The sequence below is a fragment of the Papaver somniferum genome, chromosome 2, assembly GCF_003573695.1.
Source record: "Papaver somniferum cultivar HN1 chromosome 2, ASM357369v1, whole genome shotgun sequence".
Lineage (NCBI taxonomy): Eukaryota > Viridiplantae > Streptophyta > Magnoliopsida > Ranunculales > Papaveraceae > Papaver > Papaver somniferum.
In genome coordinates, this window is record NC_039359.1 from 201,732,000 (window position 1) to 201,759,055 (window position 27,056).

The window sequence follows — 27,056 nt, forward strand, 5'->3', positions numbered from 1 at the left end:
CATTTTCATTTTATCCACAGATGGAGTTGCATCTTCATAAATCACAGAATTTCTTGTAAACCACAATTCTACCATCACATTGAAAGCACATATGAACCACACTTCTTTAATGGATGGACTTTTCCCTTTTGCAAAGTTCAGAATCTCATCAAAACTTTGAGGACAAGAGCATTGAAAAATCCCACAAAGCCAGTGCCATACAGTTTCACTAAAAACACAATGCCAAAGAATATGCTCCATTGTGTCTTGAGCCTTACCACAAAAATAACATTTAAAGACTGTTGAAAAACCTTTTTTCCTTATTGATTTCTCGGTTGCACATGCACCTCTCAAAATCTTCCATAAATTTGTAGAAGTGTAAGGGTGAATGCAAGGTTGCCATACCTGGTGTGCCCAAGCTTTTACAGGATACTTCCTCCTTATCATCTGAGATGCATTTTTCCACTGTAAAATTACCTACTTTGTCCTTGGCCCAATTTTTTTATCATTTCCACCCACTAAAGTTGGTAGTTCACTAGCATCAACGTATTGTAACATTTCTTTAGGGATACACCATTCACCATTATGAATTAGATACTTTACTCTCATTGTACCATTTTGTACTATATATTCATCCCTAGGATGTCTCCTAATCATAGCATAGTCCTTTATCCATTTATCTCTCCATACTGAAATGTTTTCCCCATCACCAACAATCCATCTGCTCCCTTCTTGTACCTCGGAAATAACCCATTTAAGACCAGGCCAAATTGTAGACTGTTTATGGTATTTAATCTATTTCACATTCTTGTCTTTGAATTTAGCTCTCATAAACAAATTCCACTCCACATCTTCAGTCTCAATTTTCCAAAGTAACTTCATTAGTAGAGCTTTATTTATAACTTCAAGTCTCCTCAATCCCAAACCTCCTTCTTCCACTGGAGAATTAACTTCATCCCATTTGACAGTCACTAATTTCTTCACTGAAGGATCACCTAACCATAAGAAGTTTCTGATAATTCTTTCACACACTTGAATCACATTCTTAGGCTACTTATACACTGACAGTTTTAAATGGGCATGCTGCATAAAACAAATTTCACCAATGTTAATATTGCAGAAAAAGCTAGTAACTTCCCCATCCAGCCATCTAACATTTTTTGCATCATTTCAACAATCCCCCATACTTGGTGAGACTTGACTCTTCCTTAATAATAACCCCCAAATACTTATCAGGGAATGAATATAGTTCCATCTGCATTTGCTCTGCAATACTGTCTTGTCTTGAAATTGATACACCCCCCACAAAGAATTTTCTTTTAGCCTTATTGACTTCTTGACCTGATGAATTTTGATATTTGAATAACAAATCAGTTAAACACTCTAAAGTCTTCTTGTGGCCATTACAGAAGATAAAAACATCATCTGCAAACATCAGATGAGTTGGTTGGCATCCACCCCTATTCACCATTGGCTTAATTTTACCCATTTGCACAAACTTTGAAATATTTCTACTTAATACCTCCTCTGCTAGGAAAAACATGATTGGTGATAGAGGATCACCTTGTCTCAGTCCTCTCCCTGCTCCAAAGAATCCACATGGTCCACCATTGATAAGGACGGAAATTCTTGCAGACTCAATTTTTTTTGGAGCCATTGAATACCAATTTCTGAGAAACCAAATCTTCTCAAAACTTCACACATAAATCTCCAGCTCAATGAGTCATATGCTTGTGTAATATCAATTTTGAGACCAACATTTCCACCCCTTCTTTTAACATTTAGCTCATTTACAAGTTCAGATGCTAAAACAATTTTTTCATGAATATCCCTTCCTTTAATAAATACACCTTGTTGTATAGAACCATTCTTCCAATCACAGTACTAATTCTGTTAGTAATGATTCTTGTGATAATTTTGAAATTGAAGTTAGTTAAGCCAATAGGTCTGAAGTTTTCTGCTCTTTTGGCTCCTTGAACTTTTGGCAAGAGAAATAAGAAGTTAGAATTAAAATCTTTGGGGATAAATCTGTTTCTCTAGCAGTATTGTATAGCTTCCACTAACTCATTCCCCACCACTGTCCATGCAAATCTATAGAAACTACCAGGGAATCCATCTGCCCCAGGAGCACTGTTTGCATCCATTCCAAAAACTGCATCCTTAATTTCCATTTGACTAGGAATAACATCCAGAAAAAAATTATCCTCATCAGTTAAATTTTTTGGTATGACTTCAAATAATTCTTCCACAAAATCAACTTGCTTCTCTTCAAATTTCTTCTTATAATAAATGACAAGAGTATCAGCAATTTGATCTGGAGTGGAAACTAGATTTCCATCTGCAATCTCCAATTCATTTATATTATTCTGTGCTTTTCTAATTCTTAAGTTTGCATAAAAAAAGAAGTGTTTGCTCCACCCTCCTTCACCCACTTTACTCTTGATTTACTTCTCATTAACTCATTATACTGCTGAGTTGCTAGTTCATGCATCCCCCTTGCAGTTACTAATTTATCTAATAGAACAATATTTTCAGGATCAGCATTTGATTCCAATGAAGCAGCAATAACAGCCTCCTCTGTGGTTTTAACTTTGATTCTCAGATCACCAAAAACCTCCCAATTCCATTTTTTAAGAATAAACTTCAACCTTTTCAATTTGTTGATAAAGCAAAATGCTGGATTTCCTTCACAATCCTCCTCCCATGACTCTTGTATAACGCTTAGAAAATTAGGATGAGTGGTCCAAACTGATTGGTACCTAAAAGGAATATTCTTTGGTTTAGAATTTTGAGTAATCCCTCCCAATATTGCTCCATGATCTGAAGTGCCTCTAACTTCCACTTTGTAAATCCAAGTATCAAATTTTTCCAGCCATTTTAAATTGTAAAAAGCTTTATCCAAGTCACACATTATTCTCTTCTTCCCCACTCTGTTATTACACCATGATAATTTAATTCCAGTTCTTGGTGCTTGATTTAGATTGCATGACTCCAAACAATCTCTGAAATCTTGCATTGCTATTATAAGAGGAGGTCTTCCACCTTTCTTTTCTTCACAAGATAATACCACATTAAAATCTCCTAAGACCATCTAAGGTAAATTCCTTTCATTTATATTTAAAAGCTCCTCCCATAAAATTCTTCTATCAATTGTAAGGCAAGCAACATGAATGCCTGTAAATAAAACATCTCCAACTTCAACTGTGATGGCATGTCTTGTAGAAGAAATTACTGAAGGAACAGATAAAGAAGAATTCCAAAATAGCCAAATATTACCCTTCACGGAATCACTTGCATTATGTATAATCATATGACACATCCCTGGTAGCTTCAATTATTTTAAAATACTATTAGACATCTTTACTTTAGGTTCTGCTACCCATAAAAGAGAAGGAATGAATTGTTGTACTAAACTCTTAAGTTTGTCTTTGGCTTGAGTTCTTCTCAAACCTCTGACATTCCATAAGGTTACTCTCATAGAGAATGTGAAGTTTGAGAATTATTAGAACTCCCCACACCATTATTATTATTAACTGAAATATGTGCTTGTTTTCTAGTGACAACATTAGGAGCAACTTTCTGTGTTTTTCCTTTTGGTGGCTTACCAATAATTTTAGAGAGAGTTTGTTCCTGTTTTCCAACAACTTCAATTAAAGAATTAAATTTACTTGGAGATGAAAAATTCTTACCCCTGCTACTTCTGCTGTGTGAATATTTAGTTTTCTTTCCTTAGAAGCGTTGTCAGATACATCTTTCCATTCTTCATTATCCTTGGCCTCATTAATGTTTGATAAAACTTGAGAAGTAATTTCCTCAACTGATTCTTCAAATTTTATTGCAGTGACATGATGTATAGATGGAATATTATTACCCACTTCCAACAATTTCTCAACAGACAAACAAGGAAAATCTTGAGTAGAATCTAAAGCACCGGTAAAACTAGTTGTATTTGTTGTAGAGTTCTCATTTTGTCCACAAAATGGAACCATTGCAACATTGTCTTTTCCAAACTGTGCCATAGGTTCTTCTAACTACGAGCTATTGTCCTTCAGAGGAGGTGGACAGATATCAAAACCCACAAAAGTTTGCTTTGTAGTTTTCTTAGGAGTATATCTCCATTGTTGTTGAGAGCTTTGAGGCTTCTCCTTCTGAACTTGTTCTCTTATCTTGTTTCTACATTCTGAAACATAATGCCCAATCATTTTGCAATGATTACAGAACTTAGGAACTTTTTGAACTCCAACTTGTTGTTCAAACTTCCCATATTCAGTTTCAATCCAAACTTTATTAGGAATTGCCTTGCTAAATAAATTTCAACCAAAATGCTAGCATAATATCCAACTTCTTTTTTCAAAGTTGTTTCATCAACCCTTATTGGTCTTCCAATTGCACTCCCCATTGTCGTAAGAATGTTCTCCTTCCAATATTCAATGCATAAACCTGGAAATACTACCCATACAAAAGCAGAGGAAGTTTTTTGCAATTCAGGTTTAAAATCACGTTCCCAATATCTGAGTCGTAAAACTTGAGATTCAACCTCCCAGAAACCTTCATATACATGTTTCATATCCTCACCATTTTCTAATTTGATAATAAAAAAAAACCTGCCTATTGGAATGATTTGACAATTATCCTTAAGCTTCCATTGATTTCTTAAGTTTACTTCAGCAACTGCTAATTTTAATTTTACCAAATCCAATCTACCAATTAAGATGAACTTCCACTCCTTTAAACTTTCATCAATCACCACATCAGAAATCAAAACAGTAGCAGAAACATTTGGTGGAACAGAAGTACTTTCAGATCTGAGATTTCTTGCAATCTCATATTCCGACTGAAACTTTGAATTTACCAACATATTTAATTCAGATTTCCATATTAAAAGTAATCATTACAGATTATTTGATTCACCTGAAGAATTAATGAGTACCAATTTATCATAATCTCACCTGAATTAATGCGATTGACTTAATGCAAAACTAAGATCGAGAAATTTTGTAGCCCGATTCCGTTGCCGAGTTGCAGAGCGTGACTCGGTCGAGTTCTTCTTCCTCCCTTATCTATTTCTCTATCAAACAAAAATAGAACTATTATAAACAAACAAAAAAAAATTTAATGTGGCAATTAATAGCCTGATCATGTCTAACAACCAATCCATAACCACCAACACTCAACCAAAGGCAACGAAAAAAACAAACCTAGAAACTAACTCTCACATCCCCGACCCACAGTTTAACTAGCTATCAATGCACGACAACGGGCAATATATGCATCCAAAGCTTCCATCATTAGGAGTGCCTCTTCACATTGAACATTCGTCAAAGCCAAAGCCAAAGCCTGATCGGTATAATTAACCAACTTATGAACGTTATGCATGATCTTATCAGAAGCCCGTGACTTCTGCGCCAGTAAGATAGTTTCTTCATGCTCGTCATAAGCTTTACACGTCTTGTTCTGGTGAATCGTCCTAAGGGTTCGCAACATACACACTTCTTCCCTCAACACTAGCAAACGCGCCAGTTCATCTCGTAGGTCGGTCGAGTACACAAGCGCGGACACTGCCTCGAAGGTTAAGGTATACCGAGAAGTTACGGGGTCGCTTGCTCAGATATATGAAGACGACACTCTGCTATAGCACGGTATATGTTAGCAGTCATTATCGCGAATTCTCTGAACAATTGATCATCCGTGTGACGAGCAGTAACAACATCATCCAACGCAAGTTGGACTTCAAGTGTCATGCGCCCAGACGTTTTAGCTCGCTGGGAAATCTGGTATGTTTCATACAGCTCATCGAACTTAGCGCGTATGGAGTTTCTGTTCGCCCCCTCTGTTCTTGGAGCACCTCCACTTCGACCTTTACAAGTAACAACCGTTCCACGTCGCGTTTAAATAATACCGTAGCCAGCGCAGGTATGGGCGCTCAAGTCAAAACATAACCATGCAGGAGGCGGGACATTTGAGTGGAATACAAACGGAAGAAGAAGCGAGGGATCGAGAGAACGAAATTCGGGTTAGTGATGATAATGAGACTGAGGATCACTGACTATCTGTATAAATAGATGAAATGATGCCATAAATGATGCAGTAACCGTATAGATCTGCCAATGCATGTCAAGACGTGCAACAACCCGTGGTGAGGACTTCGAGGTGGCACCATTAAGAGGCAACAATCACAGAAACAAGGAATAAAACTCTAGGACAAAACATCCCATGGGTCGTCGTGCCATAACGCCAGAACCATACTGGCGGTCGAGTAGAGACAATTTAAGAGAAATTCGCATGGGGACTTGGCAATCGAAATAGGGGGAACCTAGGACATAATGTAATATGACCATCGGGTTATTTGACAGCTAACCCAATAATCAAGGGACTAATGTAGATATATGAAAACGGTTACCCCTTAACAAGGCTAAGGAGACTCTAAAATGAGGATAAACCCACCATAAGACATAGGGAACTAAAGCCCAAGTCCAATAAGACATGTCCATAAAATGGAAAGGACAAAAAAGGAATTTATGGAGAAGTTGAAGGTTATATTAGGAGGAATGACAATATTTGTAAATAATGGAGCTTCTATGACATATGGCTTGATGTCATGGGAAGAAGGGTTTTTGGAAAAGCCTATATAAGGAAGGACATAGTACAATGGAAAACAATCTCTCTCTCATACTATTCTAGGAAAAGATGTTTCATTGTTGTGACTAGGACATATAAGACCAAACTCATATTCACCCCTCAACAACAAGCATCCCCTATATATTTCACACCTACTCTCCACACAAAGATATAAAAATTAAGCACAATTTCAAAGAGAACTCTCCCCTATTTGATGTTATTCCCAAGATAACAACATGAGTGACCTTACTCTAATATAAAAGAAGGATTTTGTCGAACATTAACAAATCACATGGATTTGTATCTTAAATATCGACATAAATTAATCTCAACGCCAGTTATGAACAAGGAGACATTTTAATCAATTTGACTCAACATAAGAAAATCTTACGGAGTTTGATAATGCGGTAATTACATAAGAATGTGACCACGAGTAGATCAATACTGCGAAAATTCTCACAAAGCTTGTTATATTTTTAGTTCATAAAACTTAATAGATTTAAATCTTGAGCATATATGATATATCAGTTTAATTCACAGAAACTAAAGGACACATATATCTCATAAGACTTTGCAATAAATATAACCAGCGTTATACCAAACCCTAATTATCCTTCTTGGACACAAGAATAAATTCTCACAAGAAGTTTCCTAGTAATTAATATCCTTGAGGAATTCTTTATCATCTCTAAACTCTTTATCAACAACAAGCATCGGAATATATGGTTCGTGAATAAGAGAGTTAACTTCTCCAAACCTATTTGTCTATTATTTGACAAGTGCTTCTTGTAGCTCAAGAGATTTTTACAGAATAATTTTCAATCCTTGCACCTCCATATTGGTTTCTTAAGTTCTTCGAGAAGAGTAGCAAACCCTTGATGATTGGAGCGCTCGGCTCTAGGTTTCTTCATATTCTTCATTTTCCTTTTAAGAGATGAATCATAAGGATAGGATATATGTTGTTCCTTCCTAGTTGTATGAACATCAACAACCATATAAGCATAGATTTCACGAGAAGACGTTTTTTTTTGGACTCTCCATAATTCGTAAGAATGAAATGGATTTTTGAAACCACAGATATATTGCTCAAACAAGCAAACTTCATGTGGAAGAGATATTAGTCTTGATGAAGAAGATATTTACCATGCAGGGTTTCAGATAGAAGAATGAAATGTCACTTTTATCCTTTTTTAAGTTTCTACGTAGGTCAGTCTATTCAATACCATTATTGGAGACATAGATTAAGATGAATATGTTGATTGAGTGGAAAAAACCTTTGTTGATTCATGTCATTCTTGATTATACCGAAAATTCGATACCACAGATTGTATACAGTGGTAGCATCAATTCAAATGACACTTATGAAAATAGAATTAAATAGAATCAGTTATGTAACCGATTTATGACCAGATAAAATTATCTTGGACTATTTCGATGGAGCAAGGCTCAACAAAAAAATATTATTATTCTCTTAAGAGATGGCAATACAACACAAGTAGTTTCATTCTCATCAATGAACTTTGAAAATGGAAATCAAAGTAATAATATTCAAGTTTGACCCGAAGCCCTAATGTGCATAATTTTTGTCTCTTTTGAGGGCACATGAGATAAGATGCACTTTTCAACACAATTAAGTTGTGTTGAGGTGAGTAGTAGAGTGCTCACCACTAGGTTCCTGCATGAAATTTGTAATGCCCTTTGAAAAAGTGGGGGTCTAACAACCTCACCCAATATTTCGCTTAGCAATCTGTATGGACTAACTCCAATATACTTTTAAGAGAATCAACTAAACAACCAGACTCAATCTTAATAAAAAGTATACCAAAGAGTTATATATCAATTTCTCGATTCAATCCCAACTCAAACAAATAGAAATCTGCGAGTCTGATTGAATACAAGAGAAATAACTTGAGCGGTACCAAAGACCAATGTTCAAGGATCAATCAATTTCAATCAACAACCAAAGGTTGGATTTACTAATTGATCGATACAACGCAGAACCTGTGATATTTAAATTATATAAAAGAGTTATTTTGTAAAAGGGTCATATGTTTATGGTGAAATTAGGGTCTGGGTCGTGAAACATGTCGTTGATGCATTAGGATCGTAGACTGACCATTGATCGTTAAGTACTTGTTAGCTGACTTTTATTTTATTTTATTAAACCCTTGACTATCAGTTGACTACTGTTGACCGTTTAAAAATCATTAAACTCTCGCCCTTTTCCATTCCATTTTTTATTATGAATTATGTTTTTTCTTTTTCGTTCCAGTTTTTATTGTGAATTTTGTTTCTTCTTCCGTTCTTATTGCTAAAGCACCAAGTCTCCATTCTTGTGGGTTCACTGAACCGGTATTAATAACGTATTTAAGAATTCTCTAGTATGGATAGTTGATGGGTTTAACAGTAAAAGGAAGTTCTCGATTAATAAATCTCTACCAAGTTATAAGAGAGTCTAATTTGCTGGGTATGTTTATGCGATTCTGTTGACTCCCGAACATCTACCTCGCCATCAAAGTAAGACATCCTGATTAAGGAAAGATATCAATTACCACAAAAGTGAAATTTGTTTGCTTAATGGCAGTATTAATTTGATAGTTAAGTAATAATCATGTATTCATGTTGATCTATATGTAGGTAACATTTACTGATTTTCAGATGGATACTAACGGTGGTTATATAAGGATTACACATAGTTCATTCCTTTAAGAATCTGGTTCCCTTATTTATTTTACATTGTTCGATATTTTAGAGAATATCAGTTATTATATTGTTCGACATTTTAGAAAATATCAGTTTTTAAACATGTGTTGTCAAGGTGTTCGACGAAATGTCTGTATATATAAAATAGTTGAGTTAACTTGTAAGGTATGTACATCATTTAATTATTTCATAAGGGCATTTTTGTAAACAAGTCAAACAGTCAAAGCCAGTCTACGGTCCTAATGCATCAACGACATGTTTCACGATCCAGACCCTAATTTCACAATAAACATACGACACTTTTACAAAATAACTCTATATAAAAAAATATAATGCGGAAAAGAAATAACACAAACATCAAAAGTTTTGTTAACGAGGAAACTGCAAATGCAGAAAAAACCCGGGACCTAGTCCAGATTGAACACACACTGTATTAAGCCGCTACAGACACTATCCTACTACAAACTAACTTCGGTCTAGACAGTAGTTGAACCCCAATCAATCTCACACTGATCCAAGGTACAGTCGCACTTGATTCCCTTAGTTTATCTCACCCACAACTAAGAGTTGCTACGACCCAAAGTCGAAGACTTCAATAAACAAATATGTATCACACAGAAAAGTCTACAAGAATAGATAAATCTGTCTCCCACATAAATACCTACGAGTTTTGTCCGTATTTTGATAAATCAAAGTGAACATGAACCAATTGATATACCAGACTTATATTCCCGAAGAACAACCTAGAAATATCAATCACCTCACAATAATCTTCATCGACTAGCGAAACAAGATATTATGGAATCATAAACGATGAGACGAAGGTGTTTGTGACTACTTTTCTATCTTGTCTATCGGAGAAAATAATATCAATCCAATCTTACGATTGTACTCAAATACGATGGAAACAACAAGATCATATCACACAACTACAGAGAAAATAGTTGGGTCTGGCTTCACAATCCCAATAAAGTCTTCAAGTCGTTAACCTACAGGGTCTCTATAGAAACCTAAGGTTAAAGGAGAATCGACTTTAAATTATATAACTAGTATCACACAGGAGGTGCAGGGATTAGGTTTCCCAGTTGCTAGAGTTCTCTTTTATATAGTCTCCGAATCAAGGTTTGCAATCTAAATTACCTTGGTAACAAAGCATTCAATATTCGCCGTTAGATGAAAACCTGATTAGTTTCAAGCTAATATCTTTCAACCATTAGATCTAACTTAGCTTGTTATATACAAATGAAATGAAACTTCATTTAGGTTTGAGTAACCGTACCTAAACGTGTACACCTAGTTTTTTCAACAATAGTTAACCAATGGTTAGCCATATGAGCAGTTTCATATCAACCTTATTCATCTTCACCATAACTAGTTCAAATGACTCAAAACAACTAGTTAGAGAGTTGTTCAATTGCTTAGATCTCATATAAGTATATAATACACAATCAAAGCAAAAACGATTTTGATTCACTCGAATCGAGTCATGAAAATTATAGCCACGGTTTGCAAAGATTGCATTCCTTAATATGTATATGTCTTAGTTCACAAATAAACCGTTTGTAGAAAATAACCCACTTAAGTACGCATACCGATTGAGCTAGTTTTTTAGTTCACAAACTTCAGCAGAAATTCATGGATGTGAACTTCTGGCAGTACACGTACGGGTACGCGGACTTAACTCCGGACATCCTAAACCAGTAAAGTACGCATACTTCGGTTCAAGGATTTTGGACTTACACAAGTATGAGTTCACATATAATGTTTATATCCATTCAAGGTTATATATTGTAAACTCTAATTTCAATGATTGAAACATTCTTAGAGGATGTTATATAGTGGTTATTCACACACTATTTTCCATCAAAGCGATTTTCAAGAGATTGAAACAATCAACATGACTTTCGTCACGAGTAAAGACGAACTTGGCCAAAGCAAAATCTTACCAACACATATTTCGAGAAATAGATAAGCGAGATAAACTCGGCTCGAAATAGCAAATGTGCACAATCGAAGTCTATATAGCAATACGACTTTTGTCTCAAGATAGGAGATAAAATAGATAGACTTTTGAGTGATATATAAGTTCAAGTCTCCACATACCTTTTTGTCGATGAAGATCTACCAGTTCCTTGAATAGTTCTTCGTCTTTGCATGATGAACACCATGGAGTCTAGAGCTCAACTACACTTACTATCCTAGTCCGAGACTTAGCTGTAAGTAGACTAGAAATCAAGACTTATAGTTTTGGAAACTAAACTTGACAAACAAGCTTGAGATATCAACAGTTGCGAGTTCGACCGGGAAGTGCTCTAACACCCTTCTTTACGGAACCTTTAGACCTGTCTCTTCTCTTCATTTGAGATTTTACCTTTTCCTTTGAAACATTCAATCTTTTAGGAGAAGAATAATTGACTTCACTTACCTCAGGATTGAATTTTTGAACAAGTTTAAGCACATTTGCAAAATGACTAACACTCTATTGCAGTTTGTTGACATACCTTAGTTTGTCTTTGTACTTGAACATTGTGTGATTCCGTGAGCCTCAATGGTACAATAAGGACATGTCGGTTTGAGTATTGATTCAGGAACGACGTTCCTCTAATGATTTTGATGAAGAATCATCAACCAAATTATCAAGATTGGTATGATTATTACTGCATTCATCAAAATTGATGATTTTTCCCAAGAGTGCTACACTTGATCCATCATCCTCTTCGGAATCATAATGATCAAACGTTTCATCAAGTGTTTGCAGCAAAACCCTTATCGCCGTGTATTTCTTTCGATTTGGACACTCAAGGCGTATCAAACAATTACGATGGACGTATATACTTTGATTGATTTATGTACAACATGTGATATTTAAATTATAAAAATAAACAATATAATGCCGAAAAAGAAATAACACAAACACCAGAAAGTTTGTTAACGAGGAAACGACAATTGCAGAAAAACCCCGGGACCTTGTCCAATTTGAACACCAAACTGTATTAAGCCGCTATAAACTTTAGCTTAATATCAAAAGGATAGGACAACTATAGTTTAAACTAGGACACACAAGAAAAATGTCAGGGATTCAAAGTCCTAGTTGCTTGAGGTTCTCCTTATATAGACTTTCAAAATCAAAGGTTTCTTTAGATTTAAGCTAAGGTAGCTTTGGAATCAAGCAATCAATATCCATCGTTAGATGAATCTTTGATTTGAGATTAACACAACAAAATATACACTCACCGTAACCGAACCGTGTACAATGACTTTTTCATGAAAGGTTAGACGAAACTAGCCAGACGAACTATAAGCTTAACTATTTTCATATAAAACTTTAAGACCTTAATCTTGAGTCACAACAGTGGGTTATAATATGATCAAATATGTCTAAATGTATTTTTTAGAGAGTTGTTCAAATGCCGATTATCTCATAGAAATAATTTTGAAGCATCTGAAAATATTCAACAGGTACGTGTACTTATATCCAGTTCGTGAGTTATTTTGTCATGGTACGTGTACCGGGTTGTATACCTTTTTAAGAAAAAACGAGTTGAATAGTTCACAATTTTTTTTCAGTATGCATACAAGGTATGTGTACCAACCTGAGTTCACGAGTCACAAAACTTTTTGGTTTTATATACTCGATATGTGTACCAAACTCGTTGCTGAATTATAGCTATGCCGGTACGTGTACCGGGTACATGGACTACGGCTCTGGACCTATAACAATTTGCGCCAGTATGTAAGTTGGTACGTGTACTGTCATGTATCCAAATTTACAATAGTTTTATATCTCTCTAATAATCAATTTGAAACATTCCCGAATAACATCAATGACACATATCATTGTTCCAGGTTATTTTCAAATGATAATCTTAAATCATAATTTAGGTAATAAACAATAAATTATTCTTAACCAAATTCATCAAGTATGAACAAATGTTCTTAAGCTTAGTCAACATATTTCAAGAATAATTAACAAGATAAACTTGACTCAAATTTTTTGTTGTGCATGTGAAGTGTACTTTAGTCATGCGACATAGTCTCATAGATAGAAAGGTGAAAACTTGAGTAATAGGTGGTTCAGTCTTCACTTAACTTTTGTTGATGAAGTTCTCCAAAATCTTCGGGTGATCTTCGCATTCAAATAGTAGAACGCATTGATGTCTGGTACTGAACTACACACTTCTATCCTAATCCGAGACTTGACTAAATGTATACTAGAAATTAAGATATAGTTTTGATCAACTAAATTTGACAACAATCTTGAGATAGCAACACTGGTGAGTTCGACCGAGCAATGCTCTAACGAACATAGATACATTCAAACAATGTTAGTTAGAGGTCACAAACAATTAGATTATGTCATTTAGGTTATGGAATCAATAGAGACATTACAACTTATTAGATTAGTTCTGAGATATTCCAAAGGCGGTGCCATTTAGAGTATGAAATCATTGTTAATTTTACTATGATTTTTATGCTAAATTTCATTGTTGTGGACTGTGCATCTCAAACAGATTACACAAGTTTGAATTGCCTACATCTCAAACAAATTTGATTGATGTAATTCAGAGCTTCCTCGTTGTTGCTTCTCGGAAGAATCATATCATTAATGTTGTTGTTGCATGGTAAACAATGATTTTTCATCTTTGTAGAGTTCTAATGATTGAACTCTTTTATTTAAACTGATCTCTTTTGATTCCCATATGCAGGCACGGTAACTCTTTTGTATGTTTTTTACCAAGTCAGAAACCGAGCAGCTTCAAAGCCTTATAAAAAAAACAAACTTACAAACTCACAAAATTAACATTATATATAAAGGTGTTGGAAGAAAGAAAATTATTCTATCCCAAAATGTAATCATGTGCTTTTCCTTATAAATTGAAATGAGAGGGACATTTCCTGGTAAACCGATGACTTGCTTTTACCATTGACTTGTTTTCTTCATCAGGTTGAACAACTCGTGGTGGATATACATGATGCAGACGAAGAGATTTCAAGATTTAGGAAAGCTTATGAGTTGGAAATGAAAGCGGATAAAAATGTAATAGAATAATGCGACAAAGAGGTATACATAATATTCTTTCCGTATGTTGTACTTTATTGAGATTTTCCTCCTTTGCATTCATTATTTACTCAATCCTCATTTAACTGCTTAAAAAATTCCTCTGGAAGGACCTTAGAGAAACTTTAGTGTTGTTGTTATAAGCTATATATGGAAACAAAAGCAGACGCACTCTTGGATGCTATAAGTGTCATATTTTTATATTCTCACACAGAGTGTCTATATATGAGAATTTTTTTTTTTGGCAATTCTCATATATAGCTTCACGTAGTTATAAAGCGCGTGCCACAACAAATGTAATTTTAAATTGCATGGAACAATAAATGTTGTTTTAGTTTACGTTTGATTAACATAATGTCATTTAAGAATCCGCCTGGCTTGAACGTCCTTTGAGAAAGCGTTTATGGAAGCGTTGATTTTAATTGCGTCCAACACCGAACGCAAGTTATATTTGCGTCTCACTGCGACATGGTTTAAATTTACGTTTCGTTAAACGTGGGTGTTGAAAGCGTCTCCACTGAACGCTTTTTATAACTGCTTCACACAGTTGGACGTTACTCAAAATCCCGTTTGCTGAAACATTTTTGTTAATACCGTCTTTCTTTCCACGCAATTTGTGTTCATCCCATAGACGTTATTTAAAATCACGTTTTGGTGGACGTTGCCTTAAACAACGTTTAGTGTAGACGTAAACTTAAAGAGCGTCCGGTTTCGTAAATTTTAAAACGGTCATATATTCGAATTTTAAAAACGTTCGTATTTGACCGTTTTGATTGAATAAACTGTCGGACTTTTGAAAGAAGTAAAATTAGAATGCAACGACATTTTCTCATTCCTATAAAAAATTAAAAGACAATTCTTAATCCAAATATAACGCAAATTAGAACAATCAATCAAAATTAAAACAATCAATCAGAACAAATTAGAATAATCAATAAATTTATAACCCAAATCAGAACAAATTAAAAACCATATAAGTTTCAATCAATCATTATAACCTATTAAGAGCAACTAATCCAAACATGCAACAATTAAAAAAAAACTAATTCTTAACCCTAATTAAACATAAAAAGTTGGAAAGATACCTTTTTCATAAGCTTTAAGCAACCTCTGTAAGAATAGATTGATTCCTTTACACCATATTAGTACTGGAGTAAAAAGCTTTGGATAAAATTTAGATGTGAACCGAAAAATAGAAAAGAAAAGATAAAGGGAGTAAGAAGAAGAAAGAAGAAAGAAGAAATAGAAGTTCTACGGGTCTAAGAAGAAAAGTATTGGAGTAAAAAGCCAGAAATAAAAGTTATGCGGGTTTAAAATCGCCCAAAAACATAAAGGGGTTTACAAACCACGTTTACATTGAACGTATCTTTAGAATACACCTAGATGAGCCGTAGTTGTAAACCGCGTTTTATTAAACGTTATCATAAAAACCACCTGAAAGAAACGTTGTTATAAACCACGTCCCCCACTGAAAGTGTTTATAAAATACACCTGGACTGAGACGCAGTTTTTGATGCCGTTTGATTAAACGTAATTATAGAAAACGTTTACCGGACAAACGATATTTTAAACCCCGTGGTATAACATACGCAATTATAATTGGTTTCATACCACATGCTATTGTAAAATGCGTTTGAGTTGGACAGATTTCTTAACTACGTTTCTGCTGAAACGGTGATATTAACTACGTTGATTTGTCTCCCGCTACGTCAAATACCAAATTGTTAAGCCAAAAAAACCATATATGGCTTGAGAATTTTAGAATATAGTAGGGGTGTAAATAATAATCGAAAATACTCGGTCTGCCTGTACCCGCCTGAGCCTGCCTGTACTTGAAGTAGCCCAAAGCCTGTTATGGCCCGTCGCGGGCTGCTTGGCCTGACCTGGATTAATCTATTGGGCGGACTCGGGTTTTGTAATTAATTAAGATGCCCGGCCTGATACCCGACCTGAAAGCCTTCTTTATACCATCAATCATTCAGTGTCCTCTTAAAAAAGACTTTAAAGTTACAATTTTATAATTGTCAATTGTGTATCTAAAAAAATAAAATATATAGTTGTTTTTACTTATAATTAACCTTTTCAAAACATTAATGGTAATATATTTCTTATTTTGCAAGTTTATTGTACTCTAATTAATTATTTATTATAAGCTAAAATAAGAAATTTGTCATTGTAATTTAAATATAAAATAATACTATCACTTATGATATGCAATGTTAGAAAGAAAAGGATATTGTATTAAAAACAAATAAATTTAATACCATCTATTTGAAAATTTAAACTTTTTTAACAAAAAAATATTTTCAAAATAGTGGCCAGTCTGGCCCGATCTGACCTGCCCGTATAAAAAGCGGTCTTTGGACGGATTTTGGATAACAAATTATCTACTTTTATCCGACCTGCCCGGTCTGAATTTTTTTACGGACTCGTAATTATTAATCCTGACCTGCCCAGCCTGTCTTAATTTTTGGGCCGTGCGGCCTGACCTGACCTGACCTGACCTGACCTGACCGAATTTACACCCCTGGAATAAAGTAACTCATGACTAAAGTTGCTCCTAACATACCATCTGCCTCTCTCCTTAACCGAGTAGCCCCAGCGCTAAGACAGGCGTCCACGACCTGCGGCCCAAGTTCATGCTCAAAACCCGGACCATTAAATTAAGAGCTTATGAACCATTGGATTATCGACAGCTGTTAAAGATAGGCGGCAGTTACATAGCCTTCTCAAACAATAGTAGCAAAGGCTCAAAGCGGCGCCTCCAAAAAGTGAACCCTAAACCTAAATCCTTAAACCCCTTGTTGTTTTGTGTGTATATAAAACCATAACATAACATGTTCAGAGACTTCACCAAACACATCAATTTCTGCTTTTCTTCAAGTTCGTCCATAGGCTAAGTCTATAATTTTTCGTTCGTTTTACAATTGAATCTGAAGAAAATTTAAATGATGTTTTTTTTAATTCGTTTTACGTTGCACATTATATTCATGATTAGAGATTTCAAGGAGATGGCTGTGATGATTTATAAACTACCTATTTTACGAGGAATGTTTTTCCTTTGATTTGTAATCCAATGGATCCTTCTGAGCTCTCTCCTACTTATTTCGTTTTATCTTGATTTTTTTTCTTTTCTTATTAGATCCAATAACTGAATTTCTTTTTGTTGTGCCGTTGAGGTGACGAGAATTTAATCGGAATCATAATATGTCGATTCAACAAATCAGACTACAATTATCTGATCAACGGATTAATTTTCTTTATCTAATGTGTCTAGGGTTGTTTTTCTTGTGGGTTTTGGCATCTGCTAATCTTTATGTAGATATAGCCTTCATCATAACTATCTTTCATTTACTTTAATTCAATATGTAGTTATTACTTGTAAGCCTGTGCTAACATAATCTTATCTTTAGTTTCTGTAAATTTGGCATAATGTGGTTGTGATACATGTAGAAAGAATTTGTTTGGATCTTGATTGGATCACAAGGATAAGTTCAAGGATGGGGTTCCGGCTCGGAAATAACTAGTCTGTAAACATGAATTGTGTTTGAAGGAGCTACAGTTTTTTTAAGAGTTTGAAGTCTCATGACTACCATTTTTTTTTTTTGCCAGTTTTTCTAATGTACTCTTTCAAAAAGAATATGGCAGTCATGTGATTTCATACGCTTAAATTGGCATTTCCCAGGATTATGATATCAAACCATATGCCTGAGGCCTTACTGGCAAATGAAGACACTGAAGTTGGCATGAGCCAAGAAAGCACAAGTGGTAATGCATTATGATCATAACTATTGGTTCATTCAGTATGTAGATGATGTATATATTGTCGCAACTGATTGACTGACATTGTTGGGCATCTCAGAAAACGTTGGGACTTTGATAAGCAAATTTATGAATCTTTGATTGAACACAATACAACCTGAATTCTAGAACTCTAGTCTGGGACCTTGGTCTTGAATTATCAAACAATGATCGACTAGTACCTGTAGTTAAAATTGCCAAAACCAAACTTGGCCCAGAACATTAAAATTTTAAATCACTTAAAAAGCAACCCCCACGGTGCCATAAGTTTTCCACACGCATAACCGAGAGTTCTTAAAGTTGTAACCACTCTTCATAATTGCACCATTCCGTGACATGTTCAAGGTATCATACTACCATTTCTGTCATATGGATGTGTTCAGTTTATCAGGATAAAAATCCTTTAATTACAGAAAAGAAAAGGCTTCTCTTACATGTAGCCCACACTATAATCCAAAAAGTTTAAGTTAAAATGAAAAAACATAAATTTTTTCTTAATCATACTTATATTTAATTATAATTGTTCTTTTAGTATTCTCAGAATTGAACAATTATATATGAACTCTAATTCAAAATTGAACAATTATATCCTAATTCTTATATATAAACCCTAATTCTTACTTTTTTTTCCAAAACAAAATGAACTCTAATTCTTATATTTTCTAAAATTGTTTTTTCTTAATCATGATTACATCAAAATTGTATGGTGTATATTTTAATTGTTCCCTTAAAAAAATTCCACAACATCAATTGGAATGGAATTAACTAAGATTTTAATTCTTTCCCTGTAACCATTCCCCTAAAACCCGATAAACATAATCTATAAAAAAAAATCTATAAGATGATGTTCTTTTTTCTTCTCAATCATGATTATACTAAAATTGATTGAGGGTGTTAATTATCCTTAAAAAACATTAATTATGTCAAATACCTTATATAAGTTTGATTAGTTAATTTTTTTTGTTGATGTTGATTAAGGGATTCAATAATTGTGGGCTATATATAATAATTATGCACAATTTCGTGGGTTATGTCGATGATTATAAATGTCTGTTTGGTTAGTTTAAACACTTATTTCAAATGAGTTATGGTTAATAAATGTATGGGCTACATTTAAAAAAGCCAAAGAAAAATCAAATCCGACGATTTCACTTTCTTTCCTATATAGATTTGGAAGTTTATAAAGGTCTGTTTGGTTAGTTTAAGCACTTATTTCAAATGGGTTATGGTTAATAAATTCGTGGGCTACATTTAAGAAAAACCAAAAAAAAAAAATCAAATCCAACGATTTTCCTATAAAGATTTGGAAGTGATATACTCGTACAGATTAATTAATAATCGGGGGCTACCAACATGGTAGAATTATAGGTTTTTTGACAGCTACAACCATTTACAAAATAAATAAGGCACAATCGCGTCTGCTGGATGTATAATCGAACGACAAAATTATTTCCTTATAACGCTGTGGCTTCGTGGGAGAGCACGACCCTTCAAACGTTTCTCTTCGACCACAAATTTCCTCCTGTACATATATTAGATTTCAAAAAACTAGTCTGGATAACCATGGATCCTGGAGTGGCAAAAAGTGGTTTTATTCGTCTTCAATATCTGTCAAGTTTGGTAGTTTTGTACTACCTTCTTGCAATTGGCGGTGAAATTGTGGGATTGGCTTTCCAAGCCTCAACTGAATGCTCACTCTGCTTACACTAGACACTGCCTTCACGATCTCCATTTCAGCTTCCTTTGCCACCTCCTTAGCATCTCTAAAATGTGAAAACAATAAAATTTATAAGATTTAGTCAGGTGTTTAGACATTAAATATGGAGGATATTAGGTTGGGGTTCTGAGTGAAGGTTTATATTACTGGATTAATATATCGGAGGGTGTGGAAACCATGATTTGGAGCAGTAGTTTGTCTTGCAGTAAATGATATGTAATATGCTCAACTGCCATTTTCTGAAATCCAGTACATAACTTACACGAGTTAGATAGGAGGGAGATAGAGAGATGTTGCCTGATCTAATAGACACTCTAAAACGATCTTGAACAAGAAAAGCAATACCTCCAAATATTTTGACGAGAAAAAATTGAGAACAAGAGCTTCAATATCTTTTTGCTCTGCAGAAACATTCACACTTTGGCACTTCATTTCCTTGGGATTTGCTCGTTTGCCAGAAAATTGTGAAAAAGAAGGATCTACAAAGACAGCGGAATGTGAGGACTGAGTTGCATTAAAATGACACTATTCAGGCCAAGAAATTAGATTATCCAAAGGTTGAAGTAATTGATAAAACCATATGTACCTATGTGAATGAATACTTCAGCTACTTCGGAATGGGCCTGTTGAATTTGGTGACGAGCCAGCCTTTCTTCCCCTCAAACGGTGGCATCCCTGCATATACCTTCAGTTATATAACCGCTAAATGTAAACTAAATACTGTACATAGGCATGAAATGTCACTAGTTGGCCAAAAGGAAGAAATTGACAGGTGGTATTCAAAGTTTCAAGCAACATATTACAAACTAAGCAAAAGTAATAGTGTAATACCTACCATGACACCTTCAACTTGGAGTATTGTTTGTTTGATAGGCTCTAAATCAGACAAAGGGACTCCAGCATCAACTAATTCCATAACACTGCAAGTCAAATCGTGTAACAAAAACAGGATCAAAATGAAGACACGAAAAAGCTGTCCAACACTAGTACATATTCTATTGTAAGCTGACCGATACATCAGCACATGTAACCAAGTGAAAATATCATACCTGTGGTAGCCAGATTCTGCCCCAGCTTTTAGGATCATGCCTGAGACAAGAAGACCAGCAAGGGGATCTAGAAACTTCATTCCAAGAATAGAACCCCCTGTCGTTTGAGGCAGTAATTCAGCATTCAGAATAGACAAGCCATAATTTGCCTACAATCAAACAACATAAATGATTCTAAAGCAATTCTCAACACTCGAGTTAACTAGTGTTTTTGCCAATGAAAAGAAAGGGAATTCGAGCTTAATGATCAATGTTCCTTAAGGCTTCAATCAAGTATATTTGAGATTAGAAAACAGCAACTACAAAAATAAACCATGGAAACAGAAGTTCCAGGTAAGAGGCGAGAAGGGAGATTCCTACCAACCCCAATCAAAGCATCAACTGATGAAATTGCATCTGCACGATGATGCCATGCATTTGCCTTCATAAGACCACTCCCTTCCTTCTCCCCAGCTCGTTTCGTAATCCAGAAAAGCCTAGCTCAGGTAACAGGAATAAGTGGTTTATGGGTGGCAAAAACAGTAAAACGAATTATTGAATTATCCATATTTGACAAAAACAAGGGCTTGACATCATAACCAGTTCAAGGGACAATAATACAAAGTGTAAGCTCAATTTTAAAAAGATGAAAAAGGGTGAAGGTATTTGGCAACTAAAAATCTGCAGGTAAAAAATATCCTGACCTTCACTTTATTGGCTTATAAACAAATCAAATTCAACATCAAGTGAGGGAATGTAGTGCAGTTTGGAAATTCATGAAATAGTACAAATTCAAGCTTTAGCCACTACACAAATTACAAAACTCAAAGAAAAATAAAGTAAAACGTGAACCTATATAATAAACCAAGAATATGCACCTACCCTTCTTTAACCGCAATAGATACAATGGTCATATTCAAAGCCAGAATAGGATGCTCCATGTCAATTCCGTGGTGATGCCCAGCATGACCATGGTTATGCTCATGTCCCAACGAATGGTCGACTATTTCTGCATTTCATGCCAGAATTCCCTACAAAACATTAAAATAACTTAAACACGGAGAGGAAGCAATCTGAATTGCAAAGTAATCCAATAGGTTAAAAAAAGTAGCCATTGTCTCGTGGTAATATCAAGAGCTTAGTAGACGAGAAATTACTACACAAACACTAATACAAGTACTCTCTTAGGTTTTTACCAATAATAAATCCAAAGCATGCCATGCAATACCACCAGCAGTTGCAAAAAGCATACAAGAAATTCCAAGAGCTCCTAGAGTCTCAAACTTCCCATGACCTGGTCATGAATACAAGACGACCGGAGACAAAGACAGAATTAATGACCAATAAACATGAATGAGCAGGTAAAATTCTTCATTTGAAAACCGAACTCACAGTGCTACTTCTAACTTTCACGAGAATAATAACAGTGCAATAGAAGTAACAAGCTCTAAGTACAGATCAAGAGTAACCATATGGATGTTCTTTGTCTTTAGGAGCCTTTCCAAGTCGATATGACACCAAAGCTATGCTGCTAAGCACCTGCCAAATAAATAAAATAAAATAATAGAGTGAGTGAGTGAGTGAAAATATCGAGAGGCAAACAACTGTGTTAATTCAATATTCCTTCCACTTGCACCAGCGCTGGCAAATGAAGATATGGATCCCCAAACATGCAAATTGGGCAGAATATAAAATCTCAGGAATGCTGCAATCACAGAACCAGTAACATTTTCCAGTGGTGCAGAGATGCAAATCTTTACAGAGACATAGAGACGTACAAGCAAAGTATGTAAGAACCAAACCCCTAAATATGTACTCGATGGTCTAATCATAAGTATGAAGAAGTGTATATATATCAAAAAATATCAAGTGACACGAAACCGTGCTGTTCAATAATCATACACCACATTTGGACAAAGCTCTAGCAAACAAAGGGACAAAATACTAAACACACAGGATACTGTCCCAAACTGGGCAATCATGATACCAATTATGATGGACCCTAAACAAATAGATTTGACCTATCCCATTACACAAAAATTAACCCAAGTTATCAGAAATTGTACTTACAACATCAGAGATAGAATGAGCAGCATCGGCAATAATAGCAGTACTACCAGACAAATAACCAGTAAGTGCTTTCCCAGTAGCAAGTGAAATATCAGCAGCTAAACCTAATTTAAAAAAAAAATCACCTTCTTTACTTGAATTCTTATCATCACTGCCCCCATGTTGATGATGATGACCAATATGCCATCTTCTACTAATCTTATTAAAATTAGGGTTTCTATCAGAAGTTGATTGTGGCTGTTGTAAAAGGGAATTGTTAATTGGGAATTTCATATAACCAGACCTATAATTATGATTTATGGATGAATGATAAGATAATGATGATCTTGAAATGTAATTTTTGTACACAATATTAAGAGTTTTGGAGAATTTGAAGAAACCCATTTCGGAGGAATTGCAATTCCCGGGTAGAGAGAGAGAGACAGAGAGAGGAAGAGAGGGATCTTGAGGAACAAGCAGGGAGAGTAGCGGGAGAATAATATTAGAGGAGGGAAATGTAATTCCCTTATTTCTTCTTTTTCACTGACACGTGGCACTGTTTGCGGAAATGTACTATTGGGACTCTCCTCATTTTCTTCGAACCGTCTATTTCTGAATCTGACGCAGTGAAATGAGAGCCAACAAAAATTGGATAAGGTAGCCAGAATACTCTGAAACGCACAGACATATATGTGTTTGATGATATTATGGCTTTACAGAACTGGCTCTATGCCGGAAACAGTGTTAGATTGCGGCCAGTATATGTAACTCAATTGCCTGGAAAATATAGGTTGCTAGTGCCACGGTCAACAGGAAGATCCCGGGCTGAAGAATTCATATTTCAGAGACGGTTTTTTGTGGGAATTGGGACAGCTGCTGCAGTAGTCCTTGGTGCTAATTTTGTTGGAGTAACAAGCTTTCTTCTTGGATTGTCACCACAAACAGGAAGAGATTTGAAATTAGATGTTCTTTATCCGATTGAAGGATATAGTAGATGCCTTGAGCCTAATGAAGGTTTCGGTAAGTGACCTCATATCATTGTTTCAAATTAATACATGGTGTCAGAGAGTTCTAAACTTTCCGACTCTCTGATTTGAAACAGAATTCATTTATCCGGCGAGCTGGGTTGGAGATCAAACACTCTTGCGTCGAGCTGTAGGGAAGGCCGAGTTGGAGAGATCCCTCGACCTCCCTCCATTGAACGATAAGAACTCAACCAATCGTCATCGTGGGAGTTCATCTAATGAACCAAAGGTCGCATTCGGTCCCCCGGGGTCCAATGGTGAACTTAACGTTAGTGTTATTGTTTCTGCCGTTCCTCTCGATTTTTCGTAAGTATGAACATTCTTTCACCTTTCCAAGAAACTTCAGATTGTGAAATTTCTGAGTTGTTGATTTGTTCTTCATAGGATTGAAGCATTTGGAGGTCCAAAGGAAATAGGAGAAACAGTGGTAAGAACGATTACAGGAGCAAGAAGTGGTGTTAAGGCAACGTTACTAGAATCAACGGTTAGACAAGATTCAATAAAGCAACTGAATTACTATACGTTGGAATTCCAAGTTGAGAGCTCTTCCTTTCGCCGTCACAACATCGCCGTTTGTTGTGCAGAAAACGGAAGGTTATTCACGTTGAATGCCCAAGCGCCAGAGTCAATTTGGTCCAAAGTGAAACAACAATTCAATACAGTGGCCGACTCTTTTCATGTCACAACTTAAACATGAGGATTTGTTTACAAGTGAAATTTTGGTGTTGTATAATGGTGCCATTTTGTCGTATTTACATGTAGGTAACATCAACGAAGCTGCATCCATTGTGGGCACAAATAAGAGCAAGGGCTATGGGTAGTGTCACCCTTTCAAATGAAAGAGTGCACTACCAATTTGAATAAATTAGACTTTCCTATGGGTAGGTTTCAACCCACTTTTCCCCAAAATCCTTCCACACACTCGTTCAGACGAACGAGTAGTTGGGAGTTTCACACTAGACGGGGGACTATCCCCGTCAGAAAAAAAAACTTTTAGTGCAAAACGGGGGACAGTCCCTCGTTAAAACTTTTTTTTTTCGTTTTTTTTTTGACGAGGGCCTATCTCCCGCATATGTAGAATTCTTTTAAGATTTTTTTTTTAACAGGGGGATTGTCCCCCGTCTAGGAAGATTTATTTTTTTGGACGGGGGACAGTCCCCCGTCTGGTCCAAAATCCAATTTTTTTTAACTAAACGGGAGATTGTCTCCCGTGTAGTGTCTTTTTTTTGTATTTGCCCATAGTACCTTCACTCGTTCATCTGGGCGAGTAGTCTTTCATATGAAAGAGTTAGTCTCCATTTGGAGACTACCCATAGGATATGCTCTAACAAATAAGGAAACTATGGAAATTCTAGCAAAACCCTAAGGCCTATTCGTATGCACATTCCAAAAAGAACGGGTTTGGTATATCAGGTGGCATGGCAAACCAATTACGCCACTATGGGAAAACCACTGAGCGACAGACTTTCTAGCGAGCAATATTCATATAAATGCCAGCGATAATGACTTTATCGCCAGCGTTATTGACCCTAGCGCCAACGGCTATTTCTTTATCGCTATAAATATGTAATTTTCAAACTAAAAACTTACCCCAATATTTTACACATAAATTTCTCTTTTTCTCAATCTATTCTCTATTTCTCAATCTAATTTATTTGTTCTATTTTCTCCAAATGTCACCATTAACCCAACTTGATTCGGCAACTAAACTTGATTTTTCTGGAGTAGTGCGTGAAGGTGCTGTTAAGAAGATATGTGATAGTTATAAACAAATAGGTAAGAAGCAAAGAAGTCTTCAAGTTTTGGATATTAACAAAGTCAAAACCGCAACTAAGAAAAGGCAAACAAAAGTTCAAGGCAAAACAAATTTGAAGCCAAAGAAGAAGATAAACAAAGGAGATTCCGTTCATGAGCGCATTGATTGGAAGTTTTGTGAAATGAAGAAGATAAACAAGATGAAGAACATTGTCCCAAATTTTATTTTTAAAGTCTAGTTACTTTTATTTTCAAATTATTATTGTTAAGTTTTATGTCTTGTAAAATGACTATTAATGATTAATTCAACGTTTGAATTCGAAAATTTGGCGCGTATTGTTGAAAATTAAGCTTAATTCTATTCTTAATCCAATCTTAAATTTTAATTAGAGATACATTTTTAAACAAATATTAAAACTTAGGACTTAGACTAAGTGGACAATTAAAAAATTAAAACATAAATATTGGACAATATTTGGGCAAGTATCTTAAAATCTCGAAACAACTTCCAAATTCGAAGTCTTTATCTTAGATGCGACGATACTCCGCACGACACCGTTGTTGAAGTTCCATCATGATTTCACCACTCCTCATGTTTCGGCCTTCTTGCCGAAGTAAAACAACATACCTAGTAACTTCCTGGTTGATTGTAGAGAAGCGCTGACTCAACTCTGTAACATCACGATTGTTGGGGTTCATTGTTTGTTCTTGAAATTTTCCAAAAATCTTTTGCCAAAATGTTTGGGGATGTAATGCATCTCCAAATGAAGTCTCAGTAAAAGAAATATAATTTCTGCAAATACATTCATATTCTACAGTAGTGAATTTTGGTTTTCGCCTCCTAAATTGGCTTCTCTTAATTTCACTTTGCACATTGGCACGATTAACAACTCTCTGATTTTCGGCAGCATGTTCGTTTGCTACGAACTCAGCCATGTTCACATTATCAGCTGTGCTCTCTGAGGAATTGGAAGAGTAATGAAAATAGTTGGAGTTGGGAAATTCTAAAGAGATTTAGAAATTCTAGTGTGAGTTGAAATGAGATTGAAATTAGGTATTTATAGAGGGGGGAAATGGTATCCTTTGGATGAGGAACTTCTGAGTGATGATCAATGACTAGCGAGCGATATTATGATCATCTAGCGATCAGAACTCTATCGGTCGCTAGAAATTCCATCGTGTATACCTATATGTTATTTGTAACATATAGGTATATAGGTTTGGAAGTTTGGCACACCCATAGTGGGTGCATATATGCCAGATATCAGATTTTGGCATGTGCATAAGAATAGGCCTAAGCGCCAAGCAAACACTGCAGGCAA

At 35.3% G+C, this 27,056-nt stretch overlaps 2 protein-coding genes, 2 non-coding genes and 1 pseudogene across 4 annotated transcripts; 3 read left to right on the forward strand and 2 right to left on the reverse strand.

Annotated features, from left to right (window-relative positions):
• Positions 1-774: 774 nt before the first annotated feature.
• On the reverse strand, positions 775-1,636 carry LOC113352588. The gene is made up of 2 exons (XM_026596396.1): positions 1,167-1,636; positions 775-991 (listed from the first exon to the last, which is right to left on the reverse strand). The coding sequence occupies exons 1-2, from the start codon at positions 1,634-1,636 to the stop codon at positions 775-777; spliced, it is 687 nt and encodes a 228-aa protein (XP_026452181.1).
• Positions 1,637-17,367: 15,731 nt separating this feature from the next.
• Positions 17,368-17,456, forward strand: LOC113354788. Its single transcript, XR_003362004.1, has one exon. It is a non-coding gene; the product is annotated as a small nucleolar RNA R41 (small nucleolar RNA).
• Positions 17,457-17,531: 75 nt separating this feature from the next.
• On the forward strand, positions 17,532-17,607 carry LOC113354798. Its single transcript, XR_003362013.1, has one exon. It is a non-coding gene; the product is annotated as a small nucleolar RNA Z155 (small nucleolar RNA).
• A 1,855-nt stretch (positions 17,608-19,462) lies between these two features.
• LOC113350231 lies at positions 19,463-23,524 on the reverse strand (annotated as a pseudogene).
• Positions 23,525-23,572: 48 nt separating this feature from the next.
• LOC113350232 (psbP domain-containing protein 7, chloroplastic-like) lies at positions 23,573-24,857 on the forward strand. The gene is made up of 3 exons (XM_026594346.1): positions 23,573-23,974; positions 24,057-24,285; positions 24,364-24,857. Exons 1-3 carry the CDS (start codon positions 23,662-23,664, stop codon positions 24,668-24,670), a joined length of 849 nt encoding a protein of 282 aa, XP_026450131.1. The 5' UTR covers positions 23,573-23,661; the 3' UTR covers positions 24,671-24,857.
• The last annotated feature ends 2,199 nt before the right edge of the window (positions 24,858-27,056 follow it).